The sequence below is a fragment of the Eschrichtius robustus genome, chromosome 19 (genome assembly GCF_028021215.1).
Source record: "Eschrichtius robustus isolate mEscRob2 chromosome 19, mEscRob2.pri, whole genome shotgun sequence".
In the NCBI taxonomy this organism is placed as follows: Eukaryota; Metazoa; Chordata; class Mammalia; order Artiodactyla; family Eschrichtiidae; genus Eschrichtius; species Eschrichtius robustus.
The window spans coordinates 28,423,831-28,443,055 of record NC_090842.1 but is presented as its reverse complement, the minus strand read 5'-3'; the positions used below and the strand labels follow the sequence as shown (position 1 = coordinate 28,443,055).

At 51.2% G+C, this 19,225-nt stretch overlaps 1 protein-coding gene across 1 annotated transcript; it reads left to right on the top strand.

Moving 5' to 3' along the window:
* Nucleotides 1–9,502: 9,502 nt before the first annotated feature.
* Nucleotides 9,503–12,024, top strand: CCL17 (C-C motif chemokine ligand 17). The gene is made up of 3 exons (XM_068527106.1): nt 9,503–9,572; nt 11,154–11,271; nt 11,904–12,024. Exons 1-3 carry the CDS (start codon nt 9,503–9,505, stop codon nt 12,022–12,024), a joined length of 309 nt encoding a protein of 102 aa, XP_068383207.1.
* The last annotated feature ends 7,201 nt before the right edge of the window (nt 12,025–19,225 follow it).

The window sequence follows — 19,225 nt, the reverse complement described above, 5'->3', positions numbered from 1 at the left end:
AGCCGCAAACCCAGGCACAGAGTATAAGGTGAACCCTGGGGATCCGTGAGATGAGACTGACTAGGGAGGGATGGATCAGATTGACAGTAGGGCTTAAAGACTGGCCTGAAGAGTTTCTAGTGGAGTCAGAAGGAAGCAGGGAGCCATCGATGGTTCTTGAGGGGGGCAGTATGTCGTCAGAGCGGCCCTTGAGAAAGACCTATCAGACATAAGCATGCAGGTGGGTGGCGTCTAGAAGACCAGAGAGGAGGAAATAGGATTGGAAATTGTTGATACAGTCTGGGTGTGAAGGATTCATGTTGAGCCAGTGGGAATGAGAGGAAGTGAGAAAGCTGAGCGTTGCCTGACGACATCGCTGAGCAGAGTCTGTGCCTGATGCAATGTGGGGGCTGGAGGCGAGGAATGAGTCAAGGGCAAAGTTTCAGACCAGTGAGGCAGATGGGGAGGTAGGGAATGATACTGGCTTGAACAGAAAAGAGGGAAGTTGGTGGAAAGGGAACTTGGTTCTGCCTTTCTGGTTCTTGAGGCTGAGTGAACCGTGAGTGGACAGCTTTCTTCCTCTCTGGGGCTCACAATCAGTGTGGGTGACAGACGTGCACAGAGCCGGCTAGATCGCAAGGCAGAGAGAGCTAAGGCAGCTGACAGTGCCGGCAAGAGGAGGCCAGAGGATGGGGTGGAGTCCAGGGGTGTGTGTTTGATCTGTCACCAGCAGAGGCTGGGGACAGAGATTTAGGAAGCATCCATCCCAAGATCAAAGGCCTGAGTGGAGACATCAGGGAGGGAGAAAGGGTTGCTTGAGGTGAAAACACACCCTAGGACAGAGCCCCGGGCATGCTTCTGCCACAGGCTAGCTCTGTACCCTTGGAACAGTTTCTTTTTCTTTTTTTTTTAAATTAATTAATTTCTTTTAACATCTTTATTAGAGTATAATTGCTTTACAATGGTGTGTTAGTTTCTGCTGTATAACAAAGTGAATCAGCTATACATAAACATATATCCCCATATCTCCTCCCTCTTGCGTCTCCCTCCCACCCTCCCTATCCCACCCCTCTAGGTGGACACAAAGCACTGAGCTGATCTCCCTGTGCTATGCAGCTGCTTCCCACTAGCTCTCTATTTTACATTTGGTAGTGTATATATGTCCATGCCAATGCCACTTCTCACTTCGTCCCAGCTTACCCTTCCCCGCCCCCCCATGTCCTCAAGTTCATTCTCTATGTCTGCATCTTTATTCCTGTACTGCCCCTAGGTTCTTCAGAACCTTTTTTTTTTTTTTTAGATTCTATATATATATTTGTTAGCATACGGTATTTGATTTTCTCTTTCTGAAGTGGACCGGTTTCTTAACCACCGTGGTTGGCCCCCAGTTTCCTCATCTGTAAAATGTAGATAATAATAGCTCTTACCTCCTAGGGCTGTTGTGAGGACAAAGTAAACCCATCCATGCATCCATGCATCCACTCACCCATAAACGTAACTGCTAAGAATCTCGCCCAACCTGTGGTGAGAGCTCAGGGATGTTACTGAGGAGAGGAGCCCACAAAGAGCTCAGGCAGGAGCCATGTGTCGAATCCCATGGGGAGGAATGTCAAGAAGGGAAGCGGGTTCTCGGTGATGACAAGGAGACTCATCAAACCAGCTGGGGACGAAGAACTTTACATATATCATCTCAGTTCATTTTCCCAGCAATACCATGAGGGAGAGTCTACCAACATGTCCATTTTACAGATGGGGACAGTGAGGTTCATAGTCTTGTTCTTGGGTCATACAACCAGGGACAGATAGATGAAGGAGTGGGGCTGTAGGTAATGCTTCCAGAGCACCTGCTGGTAACCACTGCCCCACACTGCCCTCTGTGAGGGGATGGGAAGTTCAAGGAGTGGCCATGGAGGGGGGGATGTTGAGAGGCCTAGAAAGAGTCACTTCCCCAGAGTGTCAGTGCCAGAAGCCACAGTCTAAGAATTAAATCACACGTGGGTCGAGAGGAAATTGGTAGTGGGAGAGGTAGACCACACATAGGAGAAGTTTGGTCCTGAATAAAAGGGGAACTAGGAGGACAGTGTGCTGGGGGTTTGGAGAGAGGGGAGTTGGGGGCAAGGAGAGGTTTTATGGAAGCAGAGAAATGGGATCATGTCATCAGCAGAGGGGAAGGGGACCGTGGGGTGGGAGATTGTGAGGAGCCAGGAGGTGGGAGTGTAATGGAACGAAGGAGGACCTTCTGGAACGAAGAAGGGATGAGATCAAAGCCACAGTTGAATCAATTTAGGTTTGGCAAGAGGCAGGAAATGGCCACAACCCACAAGGAAGCTGTGAACTAGATGGAAAAAGAGTCAAAGAGTGCCTTGGTTGGGTTCCTCCACCTCATCCATGACAGAAGGATTCAGGTGTATCTCATGAACCGGTGGGACACACTAGATCAAAAATCACTTGCCCTTGGGACTTCCCTGGTGGTGCAGCGGTTAAGAATCCACTTGCCAATGCAGGGGACACGGGTTCAAGCCCTGGTCCGGGAAGATCCCACATGCCACGGAGCAACTAAGCCCGTGCACCACAACTACTGAGCCTGCGCTCTAGAGCCCGCGAGCCACAACTACTGAAGCCCATGTGCCTAGAGCCCGTGCTCCGCAACAAGAGAAGCCACCGCAATGAGAAGCCCGCGCACCGCAACGAAGAGTAGCCCCCGCTCGCTGCAACTAGAGAAAAAAGCCCACACGCAGCGACAGAGACCCAACACAGCCAAAAAAAAATAAAAAAAGTCACTTGTTCTGGGGTGAAGGAACCACTAGACAGAATGGAAGCTGGGCCCAAGCTGTACTTCAGAAATGTGTAAGTGTCCATCCATCCATCCATCCACACATCCATGCGTCAATTCACCCATCCATGCATCCACTCACCCAGCCATACATCCATCCATCCATCCCTCATTCGTCCATCCATTCACCCATCCATCCAACCACCCACCTCTTCATCCATTCAATAAGCATATTTTATGGAGTACTTACTGGGTGCTAGTCCTGGAGGTACAAGCTGAAAGAAGCCCCACAGCACAGGGAGATCAGCTCGGTGCTTTGTGACCACCTAGAGGGGTGGGATAGGGAGTGTGGGAGGGAGATGAAAGAGGGAGGGGATATGGGGATATATGTACACATATAGCTGATTCACTTTATTATACAGCAGAAACTAACACAACAATGTAAAGCAATTATACTCCAATAAAGATGTTAAAAAAAAAAAAAAGAGAGAGAGATCCTGTTTTCAAGGAGTTCACAGCAATAAACCAGCCATCACAACGCAATGGAAAGAGAGCATAATGGGGAAGTCAGTGACCTATGATGACACAAAGGAAAATTGGAGCTGAAGGAAGGAAGTGAGAGTTTAAGCTGTGATCTGAAGGAGGGTAGGAATGAAAGGTGGTGGGGTGTGGGGAGCAGAGAGAGTGTTCTAGATGGGAAGCAGGGGACAGGCTGTGCAAAGGCTTGAGTAGTGTCAGTGAGAGCCTGGCATTTTCAAGGAACTGAAAAATCATCGATGTGGCTGGAAAAAAGTGACATGGTAGGTGGCAGGGCTGGGCACAAAAGTCGAGGCTGAGAAGTCGGTGGGAATCTGGACCTCATCCTGAGGGTAATGAAGGATTTTGCAAGGGGAGAGCCTTGCTGAGATTTCTGTTTAGGGAAGATCACTGGGCTTTAGAGAGGATGGACCGGAGGGCAAGGCTGGGAGCGGGGAGATGAGTGTGGGGCCGTGGTCCAGCAGAGAGATGCAGGGGTGGCCATGTGGATGGTGAGAAGGAGATGGATTCAAGACATGTCTAGGTGGCCGACTCAGTAGGAGGGGAGTGGGGGAAGACCCCAGGGCAGGGATGACCCTTGCGTTTCTGACCTGAGGAACCAAGCAGACTCGCAACCTGTCAGGAACAACGGACATCAGTGCATCAGTGAGTACATCAGGCCCTCGGGGCAGGGGAGTGGGACATATCTTGGGACTGGAGGATGGAGATAACTTTGGGGACCTGCACACCTTGGCCCCCATGGGCAGGGCAGGGCAGGACGAATCTAGCTTCAGCTGCCAGAGGATGGAGCTGAGTAGACAAAACACTCCATCTCCTGCAAAAGACCCTGGGCCTCAGCTGACATGGGTGTGACCCTGTGACCCACGGTGACAACTTTGCTGCCCCAGCGACAACTGTGCAATTTGAAGATGATAAAGAGCTTCCACACCCCAGCAACCCAGTCCCTGCTTGGTGGCTTGGGGCTAAGTTTTGGGGGGTGTGACAGCAGCCCCCCTGGTTCCCGCCCAGCCCGTGGAAGAGCCAGGGGTGGGCCAGGAACCCTCCCTCCCTCCTTCACCTGAAAGGAAGCCGGAATCAGGCTGGTCCGGCTCCTTCAAGCTAGATCTGGGGCGGGGCATGTTGACCCCGCTAGCTGGTTTTACCCTCGAGGGACTGCCCGCGGCAGCGGTGGCAGGGCTGGGGCAGGAGGGGTGGCAGGTGAATAGGCAGGTGTCTGGGCGGCTTGAGGCAGAGGTGTTGAGACCTCTGGAAGCTTCGCCACTTCCTCCCGCTCCGATGCAATTCCCCTGTGATGCCGTTCTCTTAACAGGCCTGTATCTGGCCTGCTTCCCTGCCTGTGCCCGCCCCCTTCCTCCATCTGGAGCGCCCCCTCCCCTGCGGCCCCTCTCGGCCTCCCTCCCTCTCCCTCTTCCAGGGCGCATTCCTGATCCCCCTGACAGACCTTCGAGGCCACATAGCACCATAAAGGCCTTTTGAGACCCTTATCACAGGCCCACCCTCCAGGACACTCATCCGGAAGGTCCCTTGGAGTTTGTTTCACAGCTGGGAGAACCAAAGGGGAATAAGTGGGTTAATCCCTGGTGAGGAAACCACCTCAAAAATGTCCCTGGTCACCTCTGTCTCTCGCAAGTTAGGCTGAGAGATGCACTCATCCCTCCAGGCCCTCTCCCCACACCCCGGTTCCTACGCCGTGTCACCAGCTTGCCTTTCCGTCCTGTACTCACTCAGTCAAGGCTCGTTGCGAGCCCGCTGTATGGCAGGCACTGTGCTTGGCACTGGGGACACACACGGTGGTAAAGAAAGCAGACACGCTCCTGTCGCCACGGAGTTTACTGTCTCGGTGTCACATCCAGGCCATCTTCCCCACTAGGGTTCCGTGCTGTTTCCCCCATTTATCTCTGCACCTTTGCTCCGTGCTCCCCTCATGTGAAATGCCCACCCCTCCTCTTGGTATGAGTCCTCCCACCCTCCCGGCCCAGCTCACTGGCTGCAGCCTCCTTGGGACCTCCAACGTGGCCAACCTCGCCCCGCACCCAGGCCCTGCAGCCCTTTACCTCACCTGCACGTTCCCCTGTGAGGCCAGGCCTTGCTTCTCCACGCTCACTTCCTGCGAACTCCCCCAAGGGCACGGGTGGCATCTGGCCTCTGCCCGCCCCATAGCCCTGGCACAGTGCTGGGCACATGGCAGGGGCTCCCTGACACACTTGCTGCTCTGTTCCCCGTCCCCGGCTAGGCAGGCTGCGCCTGCCCAGAGCTAGTCCGGAACCCTCTGCTCCTGCTCCTGTAACCTGTTCCCTAGAAGGGACAGGGCAACTTGGGTTCTTCCAGAGAAAAGTTCTGAGTCTGTGGCGAAACAAGGGAAACTCGAAACCCACTCAGGGGGTTTCCCAGCAGTGGGTGCTGGGGCGGCCTCGCTGTTAATAAAGCTGCTAATCACCATCATAACCGTTTACTGTTGTCCAACAGAGAAGAGCCCCGGTGGGAGGTGGAGTGTCCACAAGACGGGGGGCAGAAGCCACTAGGCAGAGGGCATGGGGAGCAGAGAGGATGCAGAGACTTCCATCCAAGAGGGGCTGCATCAGCAGACATGCCCCCTCTGCGTCCTCCAGGACACAGGCCCTCTCCGAGCACCTCTGGGCTTTTGTGTTTCCTTTCTGTCTCCAGGCCAGAGCTTCCCCTCCTCAGCCAGGGTGGCTGAGGGCACCAGCACCCCTTCCCCAGCTGGGCCTGTTCTCTTCTGACTCAGCAGGAGGGGGGCTGCTGGGCACTCCTCTGTGGGGGGTACAGGTTGCCCCCTCATCTGTAGGAAGCTGGTGCCAAAGATGTGCACAGACAGGAAGATGTCACTCCCCTCCCCTCTGCTCCACTGCATGTGCAAATGGAAACCTGCCCCGGGGATAGGAGGAACGGCCAGTGGGACAGGCTGGGGGCAGAAAACCCTCTTGGGCTGTGGCTTGAGGAGTGGGTGGGGTTAGGGGTCTCTGGCAGGCGATGTGACCTTAAGAGAAGCAGACAAATTGTCCTCCACTAAGGGAGGACCCCATGTTTCTCAGATCTACAGCCTTGGTGGGGTCTCCTGAGTCCCCCTACAGGAAATGAAACTGAGGCCCAGAGAGGGCCTGTGAGCTTCCTGAGGTCACACAGCAAGGACACGACAGAGCATCCCACCCACAGGGTGGTTCTACCATGGACAGGAGGACTCCCCCAACCAGGAACTGAAGCAGCCCAGCCTGGGGGAGGTGGCCCTGGGGGAGGAGGAAGAGCACGTGACATCCTCTTATGATCTAGTCCAGCGTCATGGTTTCCTTTCACAGGTGAGCCGTGAGGGCTGATGAGGTTATAGTCTGAGCACTGTTCCTGGTAGAGTTGGGTTTCAACAAACAGTGCCTGATTTTAAACTACCCTACAAAGCTGAAGTAATCAAAAGAGTATGGTACTGCACAAAAACACATAGATCAATAGAACAGAATAGAGAGCCCAGAAATAAGCCCACACTTATATGGGCAATTAATCTGCAACAAAGGAGGTAAGAATACACAATGAGGAGAAGACAGCCTCTTCAATAAATTGTGTTGGGAAAGCTGAATGACTACGTGCAAAAAAATCAAACTGGACTACTTTCTCATACCCTATACAAAAATAAGCTCAAAATGGATTAAAGACTTAAATGTAAGACTTAAAACCATAAAGCTCCTAGGAGAGAACATAGGCTCAGTTCATGCTCTCATGAACTGAGAAATAACCAGTATTGGCATATAACCTGTACTTTTTATCTGTGTGCATAGATTACATTTTTTTTTAGATTGCATTTTTAATGTACAGTTTTATAAAATATACCATATATGCTGTTTAAAAAAATAAAAAAGAGAACATAGGTAGTACACTCTTTGACTTTGGTCTCAGTAATATTTTTTTTGGATAGGTCTCCTCAGGCAAGGGAAACAAAATCAAAAATAAACAAATGGAACTACATCAAACTGAAAAGTTTTGGCACAGCAAAGGAAACTATCAACAAAACAAAAAGGCAGCCTACTGAATGGGAGATTATATTTTCAAATGATATATCTGATAAGGGGTTAACACCCAAAATATACAAATGACTCATACAACTCAACATCAAACAAACAAACAAACAAACAAAAACCAACCTGATTAAAAAATGGGTAGAGGAACTGAATAGACATTTTTCCAAAGGAGACATACAAATGGCCAACCGGCACATGAAAACGATGCTCATCGTCACTAATCATCAGGGAAATACAAATCAAAACCACATGAGCTATCACCTCACACCTCAGAACAGTTATAATCAACAAGACAACAAGTAACAAGTGTTGGTGAGGGTGTGGAGGAAAGGGAACCCTTGTGCACTGTTGGTGGGAATGTAAGTTGGTGCAGCCACTATGCAAAACAGTATGGAGGTTCCTCAAGAAATTAAAAATAAAACTACCATGGAATCCAACAATTCTACTCCTGGGTATTTATCTAAAGAAAACAAAAACACTAATTTGAAAAGATATATGCACCCCTATGTTTATTGCAGCATTATTCATAACAGTCAAGATATGGAAGCAACCTAAGTGCCCATCAATAGACGAATGGATAAGGAAGATGTGGTATATATATACATATAAAAAAGAATGAAATAAAAAAGAATGAAATCTTGCCATTTGTGACAACATGGATGCACCTAGAAGGTATTATACCAAGTGAAATAAATCAGATAGCGAAAGACAAATACCATATGATTTCACTCACATGTGGAATCCAAAAAAACAAATGAACAAACATAATAAAACAGAAACAGACTCATAGACACAGAGAACAAACAGGTGAATGCTAGAGGGGAGAGGCGCAGGGGGATGAGTGAAATAGGTGAGGGAGATTAAGAGGTACAAACTTCCAGTTTGCAAAATAATTGAGTCACTGGGATGAAATGTGCAGCATAGTGAATATAGTCAATAGTATTGTAATAACTTTGGTGATTTTGTAATGTATAGAAATATTGAAACGCTATGTTGTACTATTGGAACTAACAGTGTTACAGGTCAATTAGAAACAAAAACAAAACAAAACAAAAACAACAGCACCTGCTGTTGTTTTCATCACTGGTAATGAAATGGTAATAATGGCTCAGTGATTAACACAGAGCTGACCCTGAGAGGGTCAGATGCACCAGACACCCTGTTGCAGGGGTGGGTGGGTGTCATTCTGAGCTGCCTCTGGTTGCTCAGGGACGGGGTGGAGTCAAGCCTAGACCCCATGTGTCAGAATCAAAGTCCAGGGTGGCCCTGGTGAGATGCAGCCTGTGGAGGTGGGCATGGGACTCTCCTTCTAGCTAAGGGACTCCCATAATCTGGTTCGGGGGGAGCCCTGAGCAGACTGTTGGCCATTTTCTCTGGTGGCCAGGAGACTGACCTGATGCAGGGATGCTGTAGCCCATGGGGTTCGTGGAAATTCTGCTCAGGGCCTGGCTGGGACTGGACCCTGACCACATGCCCAGTGCAGACGTGGCTCTGCTAGGAGCCAGAGGGAACTTGGCTTCCCAGTCTCTACAGATTGGGACTACATGGTGATTCAAACCTGCTGGGCTCTGGCCTTCTGTGGTCCAGGGCCCAGCTTAGGGAAGGACCCACAACCAAGTCTGTCTGGGCGTCAGACCTTTCTCAGAATGAGACGGAGCTCTCCCTGCAGAGAGACGCCGTGTGCCCGTGCAGCCTGCCGACCGCCTGAGGAGGCCTTCCTGGCACCCTGAAGCCCCTCCGGGCCCAGGTTAAGCAGCCCCTCTTGGCCCCTGCCTGGCCGTCCTCCAGCCCAGGGCACCGTGCGTGAAGGAGGCTCGCCAGCCTCAGAGCAGGGGTGCACGCAGCTTAGGATGGAGGCTTTTTGGTTCTGCTAATTGAGGAACCAAGAAATGTCTCCTGTGAAAGGAGAAGTGTGTCACGGCCCCCGGACACACAGAACCCACCGCTGTCCCCAGCTGAGTGTCTATTCTCTGGAAAGCCGCAAATATTCCAAGACTGGGCTTCTGCCGAATCACCTCAAATGCGTCGAACTCCATGGGTCTAGGGAAGGATGTGGGGGGAGGTGACAGGAGGCGGGGCAAGATCCCCAAAGACGTTAAATAGGTCACCTCCGCACTTGGTGCTCATCCTGGTCTCCCCTGAGCAAAGAGACCCACACACAGAGACCTGCTCCTGGGCTCCCGGCACCATGACCTCCCTGAAGAGGCTGCCCCTGGCCGCCCTCCTCCTGGCGGCTTCCCTGCAGGACACCCACGCAGGTGAGGGCAGATCAGAGGCAGCAGGAGGAAAGGACACAGGGCAAGGAGGAGTGGGGGCACTGAGGCTACAGCAGCTGCACACACACATTATTCCTACACCCCACTTATTCCTACAAAGATGCGAGAGGCCGGCAGCAATGGGATTTTGAGGGAGGCATTCAAAGGAAAATGATGATGATGAGAAGGAGGAGGAGGAGGAAGAGGATGGAGATGAGGACGAGGAGGAGGAGGATGCCCCAGGACTTGGGGCTCAGCTTCCGAGGAACAAAGTACTTGCATGTCTCACACTGCAAACGTTGTGAGGCAGTGACTGTGGTTGTGTTTTGACGGTGGAAAAGGAAGAATTCTCACAAGTATTTGTTAGAGTCTATTTTATTAATGGGTCTTATATACAATGAGAGGATCAGCATTAAGGCAGGAGAACTGGTTCCCAGAGCAGGTGAAAAAAGAGATGTTTATACTCAGTTGGGAAAGGAAGACTGAGATAAGATTGTTACTTTAGAAACAAAGCTGGTTAGCGCCCTGCGTGGTGACGTGGTGACGCAGCTGCAGTCTTCGGGGTTATCTTAATGGGGTGATCTTCAGAGTTGGCTGCACGTTCACTCTCACTTCGTAAAACGCTGGGCCTGGTCAGCTCCGTGTTAGTCAAACCAAGTTCCACCCCCGAAGTGGTCAGAGGACAGTCAGAGTCTTCCTAGAAAACACTCTGTCACGGCCTTAATTGAAGTCACAGATTACCAGCTTGCCAGCTAGCAGGTGTTGGATATTTTTTCTTGTGCAAAGATGAGGACCCTGAGTCCCAGGAAAGTGTGTTCACACCTCGGACCTCCACTTTCTCATCTGTAGAATGGGGTAGTGACAGCACCTGTCTCCAGATGTGCTTGAGGGCTGAAGGGGCAGCGGTAGCAAAGGCTCAGCCCAGAGCCTGGCCCAGAGTCAACATTTGGTGATTCGGGGCCGGTCTGAGTGTGAGCACACACGGATGCACACACATGCAGAAACACACATATATGCACAGACTCCCCAAACACACGCAGATACACACATGCACACACACCAGAGATCTCACACACACAAATATGCACACATACAGACACACACTCACAGGCACACACACAGACATGCATACACAAACCCTCCCAAACATACACAGATACGTGAACAGACAGACACACAAACTCAAAGGGCCCCCCAAAGCACACACAGGACCTCATGCACACAATCGTGCACGCATTGACACACACAGACACACACAGATACACATGTGCAGACCCCTCACATACGCCCTACACAGAAATACAATTACAGACCCCCCCCCCACAAGAGACCCCTCCCAACCACACAGACACACACATGCAGAAATACCCACACACGGATCTACCCCGATACCACAGACACACACAGGCACACCAACACACATGCAGATATGCACACACAGACTCCACTCCAGACACACACACACACACACGCACGTGCAGACCCTCACAGAGCCTCCTCCACAACCACAGCCATAGCCATGCACATGCCCTCCCCACGCAGACACCCGCAGACACAGCTGCTCCTGCTTTGTTTTCCCCGCAGCTCGAGGAGCCAATGTGGGCCGAGAGTGCTGCCTGCAGTACTTCAAAGGGGCCATTCCTCTCAGGAAGCTGGTGAGGTGGTACCGGACCCCAGAGGACTGTCCCAGGGATGCCATCGTGTGAGTCTGCCTGTCCCCACCCTGCCCCTGTCCTGGAAGCTGAGTGTGGGAGAAGGCAGAGCCTGGAGCTCCCAGAAGGGCCACTGGGGAGAGGAGAGGAGAGAGCAGGGCCTTCGTCCCTTGACCCCCTGGCCCTGCTCCTCAGGGCAGCTCCCGTACCCCACATTGCCAGCCCCCAAAGGGCCCCAGGCTGTGAGGTCTAAGCTCTTCATTGATTTATGGGGAAACTGAGGCCCTGAGAGAGATGGGACAGCCCCATATCACAGGGCGGTCAGCGGCCCATGTGGTCACTTCCCAGGCCCTGGGCTTGAGCCCCGAGCACTGGGCCCCTCCCGGGCACCCCTCGTTCCCAGGCCTAGGTGGGTGCAGGTGGTCTGAGGAGGGGGGAGCAAAGTTGTGCAGCCCCGGCTCCCTGGGAGGGCCAGGCCTGGCAGGGACCCCGGGAGGGTCAGGAATCACCAAGGACAGAGCCGGGTGTCTCAGAGCTGCCGCTGATGCCCTGGGTGACTTCAGGCAAGCTCCTGCCCCTCTTGCAGGCTCAGGGTCCTCGTCAGTGCAGGGTGAGGCTGGTCCCGGGCCTCTGGAAGGCCTTCCTGCCCTGAGCGCCCGCACGGTTTTCTCCCTCTGTGTAGGCTGGTGACTCTCCACGGCAGATCCATCTGTTCAGACCCCAAGGACGTGCAGGTGAAAAAGGCAGTCAAGCACTTGCAAAACACCACAAAGCCACGTTACCTGGCCGCCCAGCCGTCCTGACTGCTCCCTGGACCATCTGGAGTCTTCCCGCCTCCACGTTCACTATCCCAACCCCGAGCTCCCTGGGTCCGGTGGAGGCCTTACAAGGACAAAGAGGCCCCTTGTCCCCTTCTCTGATTAAAGTTTTTCTCCCCCAGTCTGGGTCAGCGTGTTCTGTCCACTCTGGCCTGTCGCCCTGGAAGGGCCCGCGGAGAACATCTAGTCTCGCCCTGTCCAGGTCGGAGAGGGAAACTGAGGCTTCGAGTGTGCAGACCACCTTAATGAGGGGAGGCCCGGGCAGGGGTAGGGCTGAGGGGGGTCTGTGGGACGAGCAGGGCAGGGGTGACAAGAGGCCAGCAGGTCCTCCCCTCTGCTGCACGCAGGCAGAAGGGGGACCTGGCAAGGGCCGTCTGGATTCTCTCCCATCTTATCTGCCCATGGAGTCCTCCCAGGCCTGCCCCATTCTCCTCCGTGACACCCCAGCTGATGCGGAGCTGAGGACACCCTTCGCCTTAAGCATTTGATCCAATTCCACAAATGGTTCTAGAATTCTTCCGCAGGCCAGGGTTCTGTCAAGTGCTGGGGAGCTCCCTGGCCCGGGGTCTCCCGCAGCCCCTTCCCCATCTCGCCCACCTCCAAACCCCGGAGCCCAGCCAGCCCCCGACGGTCTTTGCAAGCCCAGCTCCACCTGCTCCCAGCTCCCTCTCCCGGCTCCACCCACAGGCCGGCTCCCAGGGCCGGAGCTGCTCCACCGCGTCCCGAGCCAGACCCCCGCGCCCGCTCATCCCCGCTGCCCCCAGCCCTCGTCTCCCGCCCCAGCCCGGCCCCGTGGTTCCTGCCGACCTGAAGTGTGAGCCCCGCCCTACCAGGTGACATCTCACCCAGCCTCAGCCCAAGCCAGCCTCCAGGAAGCTGTCCCTGAGAACAGCTACCCCCGATTCTCTCTCTTGCTCTGATTCCTCCAGCTTTCAGGGACTCTGGGGCAGCCCGAGGGGGTTGTTCTCCCGTCGACTCCTGGGTGGGTCTGTAGTCCTGACTCCTCCGTTAGGCTGGGAGCTCAGTGAGTCTCCCTGGGGGCCCCATAGTGCTCAGAAGGATGTGGACCAGGACCCATCCCCAGACCCCTCTGTCGAGGCCCAGCTCAGGACTGGAGCCTTGTGGGGTGGGGGAAGTTAGGGTCTTCGGATTCTAGTTCTGCCTCACTCTCCTGACCAGCTGTAGGCTGTGGCTTCTCTCTCTGGGACGAAGCCTAGGAGCAGGCGCAATGGGTCCTTCTCTCCTGGGATTCTGTGACCTGTGTTGTTTGGCGGGGCTGCAATTGAGTTATTTTCAGGCAAAGCTTATGCCTTCTGCTGCCCCCCTGTGGCCAGTTGTCTTATTGCAGGGCAGATGTCAGAGCCAAGCCCACTTTCGAAGAGGGACAAGAATAAAACAGCAACACTACTACTACTACCACTAATAAGGCTGATGATGGTGATGAACTGTGAACTTCTCTGTGAACCCAGGGTCTCCTCAGCCACAGGTGGGCTCTTTCCCTGCCCTGGTCCCAAGGAGTATCCCTTGAACAGCTGCCTTGGATCCAGAGTCCTTGGGGCAGCCCAGTCTGAATTCTTTGTGGAAAAATGTCATCTGGATACATGGGGTAAGGGGTGAGAAAAAGATGATCTCAAAATAGGGGGAGGCAAGGAGGAGCCCCTGGGACAGCAAAGGAGAACAAGGGCTGGGGCCCAGATCCCTCGCCCTGCCAGAAAGACACTCAGAGAACATGCATGTAATCCACTGCATTGAAAACTTGCCTTAAAAGAATCAAAACCTTTTTTTCCTAGTGAAATATTCCTCAGAGGCCCATACTGTGAACTCGGATAAGTGAAGGACTATGAGGAGGTAAGGGGTTACCCGGGGGGAGGCCCTGAGAGTGACCGAGCCTGGGGGTGGCTTACAGGTCCCTCAGTGGGGGAGAGGTGGAGCCAGGGCTGGCAACAAAATGCAGGATTCAGAATCCAAGTGTCTACTAGCAGAGTCAGGGTGCAATGTGGGTGGGGCAAGATGCAGGAGATGGGACCAGCCACCATGTTCCCCTGGGAAGAAGCCATTTTAAGGACTCGTGACTGGGAGACTTCCCATGACAGGCTAGTAGGGAGGTAGGAAGAAAGAGGACAGGGCAGGAACCAGAGAACACAGAACGGTAGGGAGGGGCGCTGGTCTCTCATTGTTCCTTCCACCTGAAAAGAGCTTTGCCTCCTCCACGTCTGAAATCCAGTCCCCCTTCAGAGCTCAGCTCAAATGCTGCCTCCCTCAAGAAGCCCTCCCTGGTCTCCTTGGTTGCAGTTGATGCCCCACTCCGTGTCCTCCACCAGCTCCCTGCTCTCACCTCAGCTTTACCACATTGTCCCCTGTAAATATAGATACTTGCATGTTTGACTCACTGATGAGCTCCTTGGGGCAGGTATTTGAGTCAGGCAACTCGGTACTTACTGACTCATCTATAAGGGGGGAAAAGTGCTTTGTGCATAGTGGACATTTGACATATATATTTTCATCAGCAAGCCCCCGGGTGAATCCCATGAGGGGCACGTCAAGAAAGAAGCCCTCAGAGGAGCGGTGCCCTGATAACATAACTGGGCTTCAAGCCTGGCCTTGAAGTGGAATATTGAATTGCGCTGCTCTTTGGTTTCCCACCAGAGGGCGCTCCAGCTCCCAATAAAGATTGAGCCTGATTGACGTCCCTGACCACCAGGGCCCTGGCCTCAGTGCTGTCCCCAGGGGCTGGGGTCACCTACATCCGACTGTAGCTGCTCAGGGCCTCGGGTCAGGGTGTCTGCGGTTGGCCAGCCCTTCTCCTAAGGGAGCAGAGGCAAGGAAACCACAAACGACGCTGCCAGGGGTTAACGAGATGAAGAGGAAGAAGGAAAACCACTGCTGGGAATTGCAGGGCCACTAATTCCAGATGCAACGTGGGCAGTGCTGAGAGCAGTGCGCCAGGGGTGTTCTCACCGTGTTTTCTTAGATTCTGTATTTGTCTATTTGGCATCCATTCATCACAAGTTACACCTCCCCTGTGATCCAGCTTTCGAAGGCATGCAAAAATCATATTGCAAACTCTCCAACCAATCCTGAATCCCCCAACCACTTCCTTTATAGAACTCACTCCCCAAATGAATATTTCCCCAAATCACCCAGGGCCGGGTACCAGACAATGAGGGACAGCGCCCACGCCCCGAAGCCCGCTGGAATGGCTCCCACAGGCAGTCCTCAATTGCTGACCCTGCCCTGCCTTGCTTTTTCCACGGAAACCCAATAAGGGTTGTGGCCTCGGCTTTCCCCTCGCTTCTCCTTCTGCCCTGCGTGGTGTGGCATGACCCCTTCTCTTAGGAAATGTAAGTAATAAATTCTTCTTTAATGGCATTCAGTCACCTACATACATTTAAATCCCATGGGTACATTTTATTTATTTATTTATTTTTATTGACGTACAGTTGATTTACAATGTTGAGTTAATTTCTGCTGTACAGCAAAGTGACTCAGTTATACATATACGTACATTCTTTTTTATATTCTTTTCCATTATGGTTTATCCCAGGACATTGAATATAGTTCCCTGTGCTATACAGTAGGACCTTGTTGTCCATCCATTCTTTATGTAATAGTTTGTATCTACTAACCCCAAACTCGGCAATCCATCCCTCCCCCAATGCCCCCTCTCCCTTGGCAACCACAAGTCTGTTCTCTATGCCTGTTTCTGCTTCGTAGATAGGTTCATTTTTGTCATATTTTAGATTCCACATATAAGTGACATCATGTGGTATTTGTCTGGCTTACTTCACTTAGTATGATAATCTCTAGTTGCATCCATGTTGCTGCAAATGGCCTTATTTCATGTTTTTTAAAATTAATTTATTTATTTAATTTTGGCTGCGTTGGGACTTTGTTGCGCGCACGGGCTTTCTCCAGTTGTGGCGAGCGGGGGCTGCTCTTCATTGCGGTGCATGGGCTCCTCATTGCGGTGGCTTCTCTTGTTGCAGAGCACAGGCTCTAGGCGCGCGGGCTTCAATAGATGTGGCACGTGGGCTCAGTAGTTGTGGCTCGCGGGCTCTAGAGCGCAGGCTCAGTAGTTGTAATGCACGGGCTTAGTTGCTCCGTGGCATGTGGGATCTTCCCAGACCCGGGCTCGAACCTGTGTCCCCTGCATTGGCAGGCGGATTCTTAACCACTGCGCCACCAGGGAAACCCCTTATTTCATTCTTTTTTGGGGGCTGAGTAGTATTCCATTGTATATATGTACCACATCTTCTTTACCCATTCATCTGTCGATGGACATTTAGGTTGTTTCCATGTCTTAGCTGTTGTAAATAGGGCTGCTATGAACATAGGGGTGCATGTACCTTTTTGAATTATAGTTTTTTCCAGATACATGCCCAGGAGTAGGATTGCTGGATCATACGGTAATTCTATTTTCAGTTTTCTGAGGAGCCTCTATACTGTTTTCCATAGTGGCTGCACCATGGGTACATTTTAACAGAAGAGGGTCAGGGACCTGTTCTCTCTCTGCTTTGCCACTGACTGGCTGTGGGTTTTTGACACGATCTCTTCACCTTCCTGGGCCTGTTTCTCCATGGAATGATGAAATCGAGCCCTCCTCTAACCTGCTTTAGGGTTTAGCCAGTCAAGAGAATGGGGCTTAGTCTGCTGCCGTCCTGCCTCTCACATTGCCCTTAGGGGAGCAGAGTCTTTGAAAACCTGCAGTTTCCCCATAATTGAATTGCCATGACCCCTTCTCCAAAACCACCATGCACACTGCAGGGATGAGACACTCAGACAAGCAAAGAGGCTGGGGCCTTGTTGAGAAGTAAGCCTTAAAAGGACGTGTTCAGCACATGGACACACACGTTTATAGCAGCGCTATTCACCAAAGCCAAAGGTGGAAACAGCCCAAGTGTCCATCACTGGCTGGATGGATAAATAGTGTATATCCACACAACAGAATATTATTCTGCCATAGAAAAGAGTGAAGTACTGGTACTTGCTACAGTGTGGATGAGCTTTGAACACATGCTGAGAGAAGCCAGACACAAAAGGTCACATATTGTGTGATTCCATTTACATGAAGTGCCCAGAATAGACAAATCCATAGAGACAGAATGCAGATCGGTTGTCACCAGAGGCAGGGGCATAGGGCAGCCTGCTAAAAGGGTACACGGTTTCCTTTGGGGGTGATGAAAATGTTTGGAACTAGACAGAATCAGTGGTTGCACAACCTTGTGAATGCACTGAATGCCACTGAATTTTTCACTTTAAAATGGTTAGTTTTATGTTATGCAAATTTCACCTCAAAAAAAAAAAAAAGGGACATTTCATACAACCTCTTTTCTGCAGAGTAACAATATAAACGTAGGCACAGGTGTGATATATGACCGCAGGATGGAGAACACTTCTGAGGAGGGCAGGGAGAGGAAAGGGATGACAGCTGTGACAGTTCACCTATTAAATAGAGTGATCTGAATCAAAATATGGCAAACCCGGTTGTCTGTTGTATTGTATCTGTAGTTCTCTGTATCTGAAATCTGTCATAATATAATAGAAAGAAAAGTTTAATTAATTGTTAAAAAAAAAAAAGAGAGAGAAAGAGAAAAGAAGGAAGGAAGAGAGGGGCTTCTGAGCACTTCTGAGCCCAGCTGAGTCTAAATGCAGCTTCCAGATCATCACAGGGCTTTGCAGAGGTAAAGGCCTCATATGCTGGATGGTGGTGACCAGACCACAAGTTGACCGCCCGGAAATGACAAAAGAAGGTGAGGTCTGAGGCCACTAAGGTTGGAGTGGAGCGTTCAGTCCCCACTGTGTAGCGAGAGGGGTGAAGAGCTGCCTGCAGAGCTGCACTGTCCCTACCCCGCAAGTCTGTCGCTGCGACGGGACAGCCAGGAAGCAGAGAAAGACTGAGGGAGCGGAGAGGATAACACAAACAAGCACAAACTAGAAACATTTCTGGACTCAAAACAAACATGTTTGTTCTGCTCGTTTACAGAGAGTATCACACGGCTTTCACGGTAAGGGACCCTAAGCATTAACAAGGCCCCCTTGCGATGCTCAGCCCTCTGCGTGCGTGGGTTCTGGGACTAGAAATGCTATCAAACAAAACTATTACGTTTAGTATTGAACGTTCTGTATCTTTTTTTTTTTTCATCAATCTATGGGTCAACTCTTGCTTTATTTCTGGAAAAGGTCTTGAATTATGTCTTTAAGTAATTCATCCTGATTCCTTACTGGTGTTTCTTCTACCTTCTGTGCCTAATCATTTTCCCACTGATCCTTTCTCCCTCTTTATCTCCATTTCATTCGGTTGGTTCTTTTATTCCTGTCCCTGTTTTTAGCCCTGTCCATTCTCCTAGTGTTATTTCCAATATCGACTTCATATCTGGGATGTTATTTTTTTCACTTCTTGCCTCGGCTCTGCCAGTTCACGTTTCCATCACGGCTCTCTCTCTCTGCCTCATTAATCATTGCCTTGAGCTCTTGTCTCTCTTTGATATATTTTATACATTTGTGTAATTTGTAGTAAAAATGTTGGTCACAGGCAATATTTATCTGCTCAGCGGCAATGTTCTCTGTTGCTGTTGTTGCTGTTACTGTTGTTATTATTATTATCATTTGTGTTGGTTCCAGTTTTATAATTTTGAATGAGATGTTAACTGGGCCAAATATTTCCTGGAGGTTCATGGCAGGGAGGCACGGGACTTTGTTCCAGGCTAGTGGGCATTTTCCTTAAGACCCAGAGTTTTATATGTGGGTTTCCCTGGGTTTTTAAAAATGAAATTTCTTATCAATACAAAATACATAATGTATATGTAAGGTAGACAAACCAGTAAAAACTAAACACCTGTATACCCACCATCCAGCTTCCTAAATAGAACCTTCCTGCTGCTCTGAAGTCCCCATTCCCCCTCCCTGTTGTCATTCTCCCACCAGCCTCCGGAGACATCTACGTTCCTGAATTTAGTGTTTATCATTCTCCTTGATTTTCTGTCATTTGTCACGTGTGTGTATATACATACTACATATGCATGTATGCGTATATCCCTAACAATATATTGATGCATCTTGTATGTTTTTAACCTCTTGAACTTTACGTAAATGTAACATATCTCATACACATGCTCTCCCGTGACTTGCTTTTGTGACTCCCTGTTCTCTGAGATTCTTCCACGCTGATGTGCACAGACAGCTACAA

Excerpts from the sequence above, each read along its gene's own strand:
- CCL17 (XM_068527106.1), top strand. The coding sequence starts at position 9,503 with ATGACCTCCCTGAAGAGGCTGCCCCTGGCCGCCCTCCTCCTGGCGGCT. Across the intron at positions 9,573-11,153 it reads CCTGCAGGACACCCACGCAG|CTCGAGGAGCCAATGTGGGC; the intron begins GTGAGGGCAGAT and ends TTTTCCCCGCAG. Across the intron at positions 11,272-11,903 it reads TGTCCCAGGGATGCCATCGT|GCTGGTGACTCTCCACGGCA; the intron begins GTGAGTCTGCCT and ends CCCTCTGTGTAG.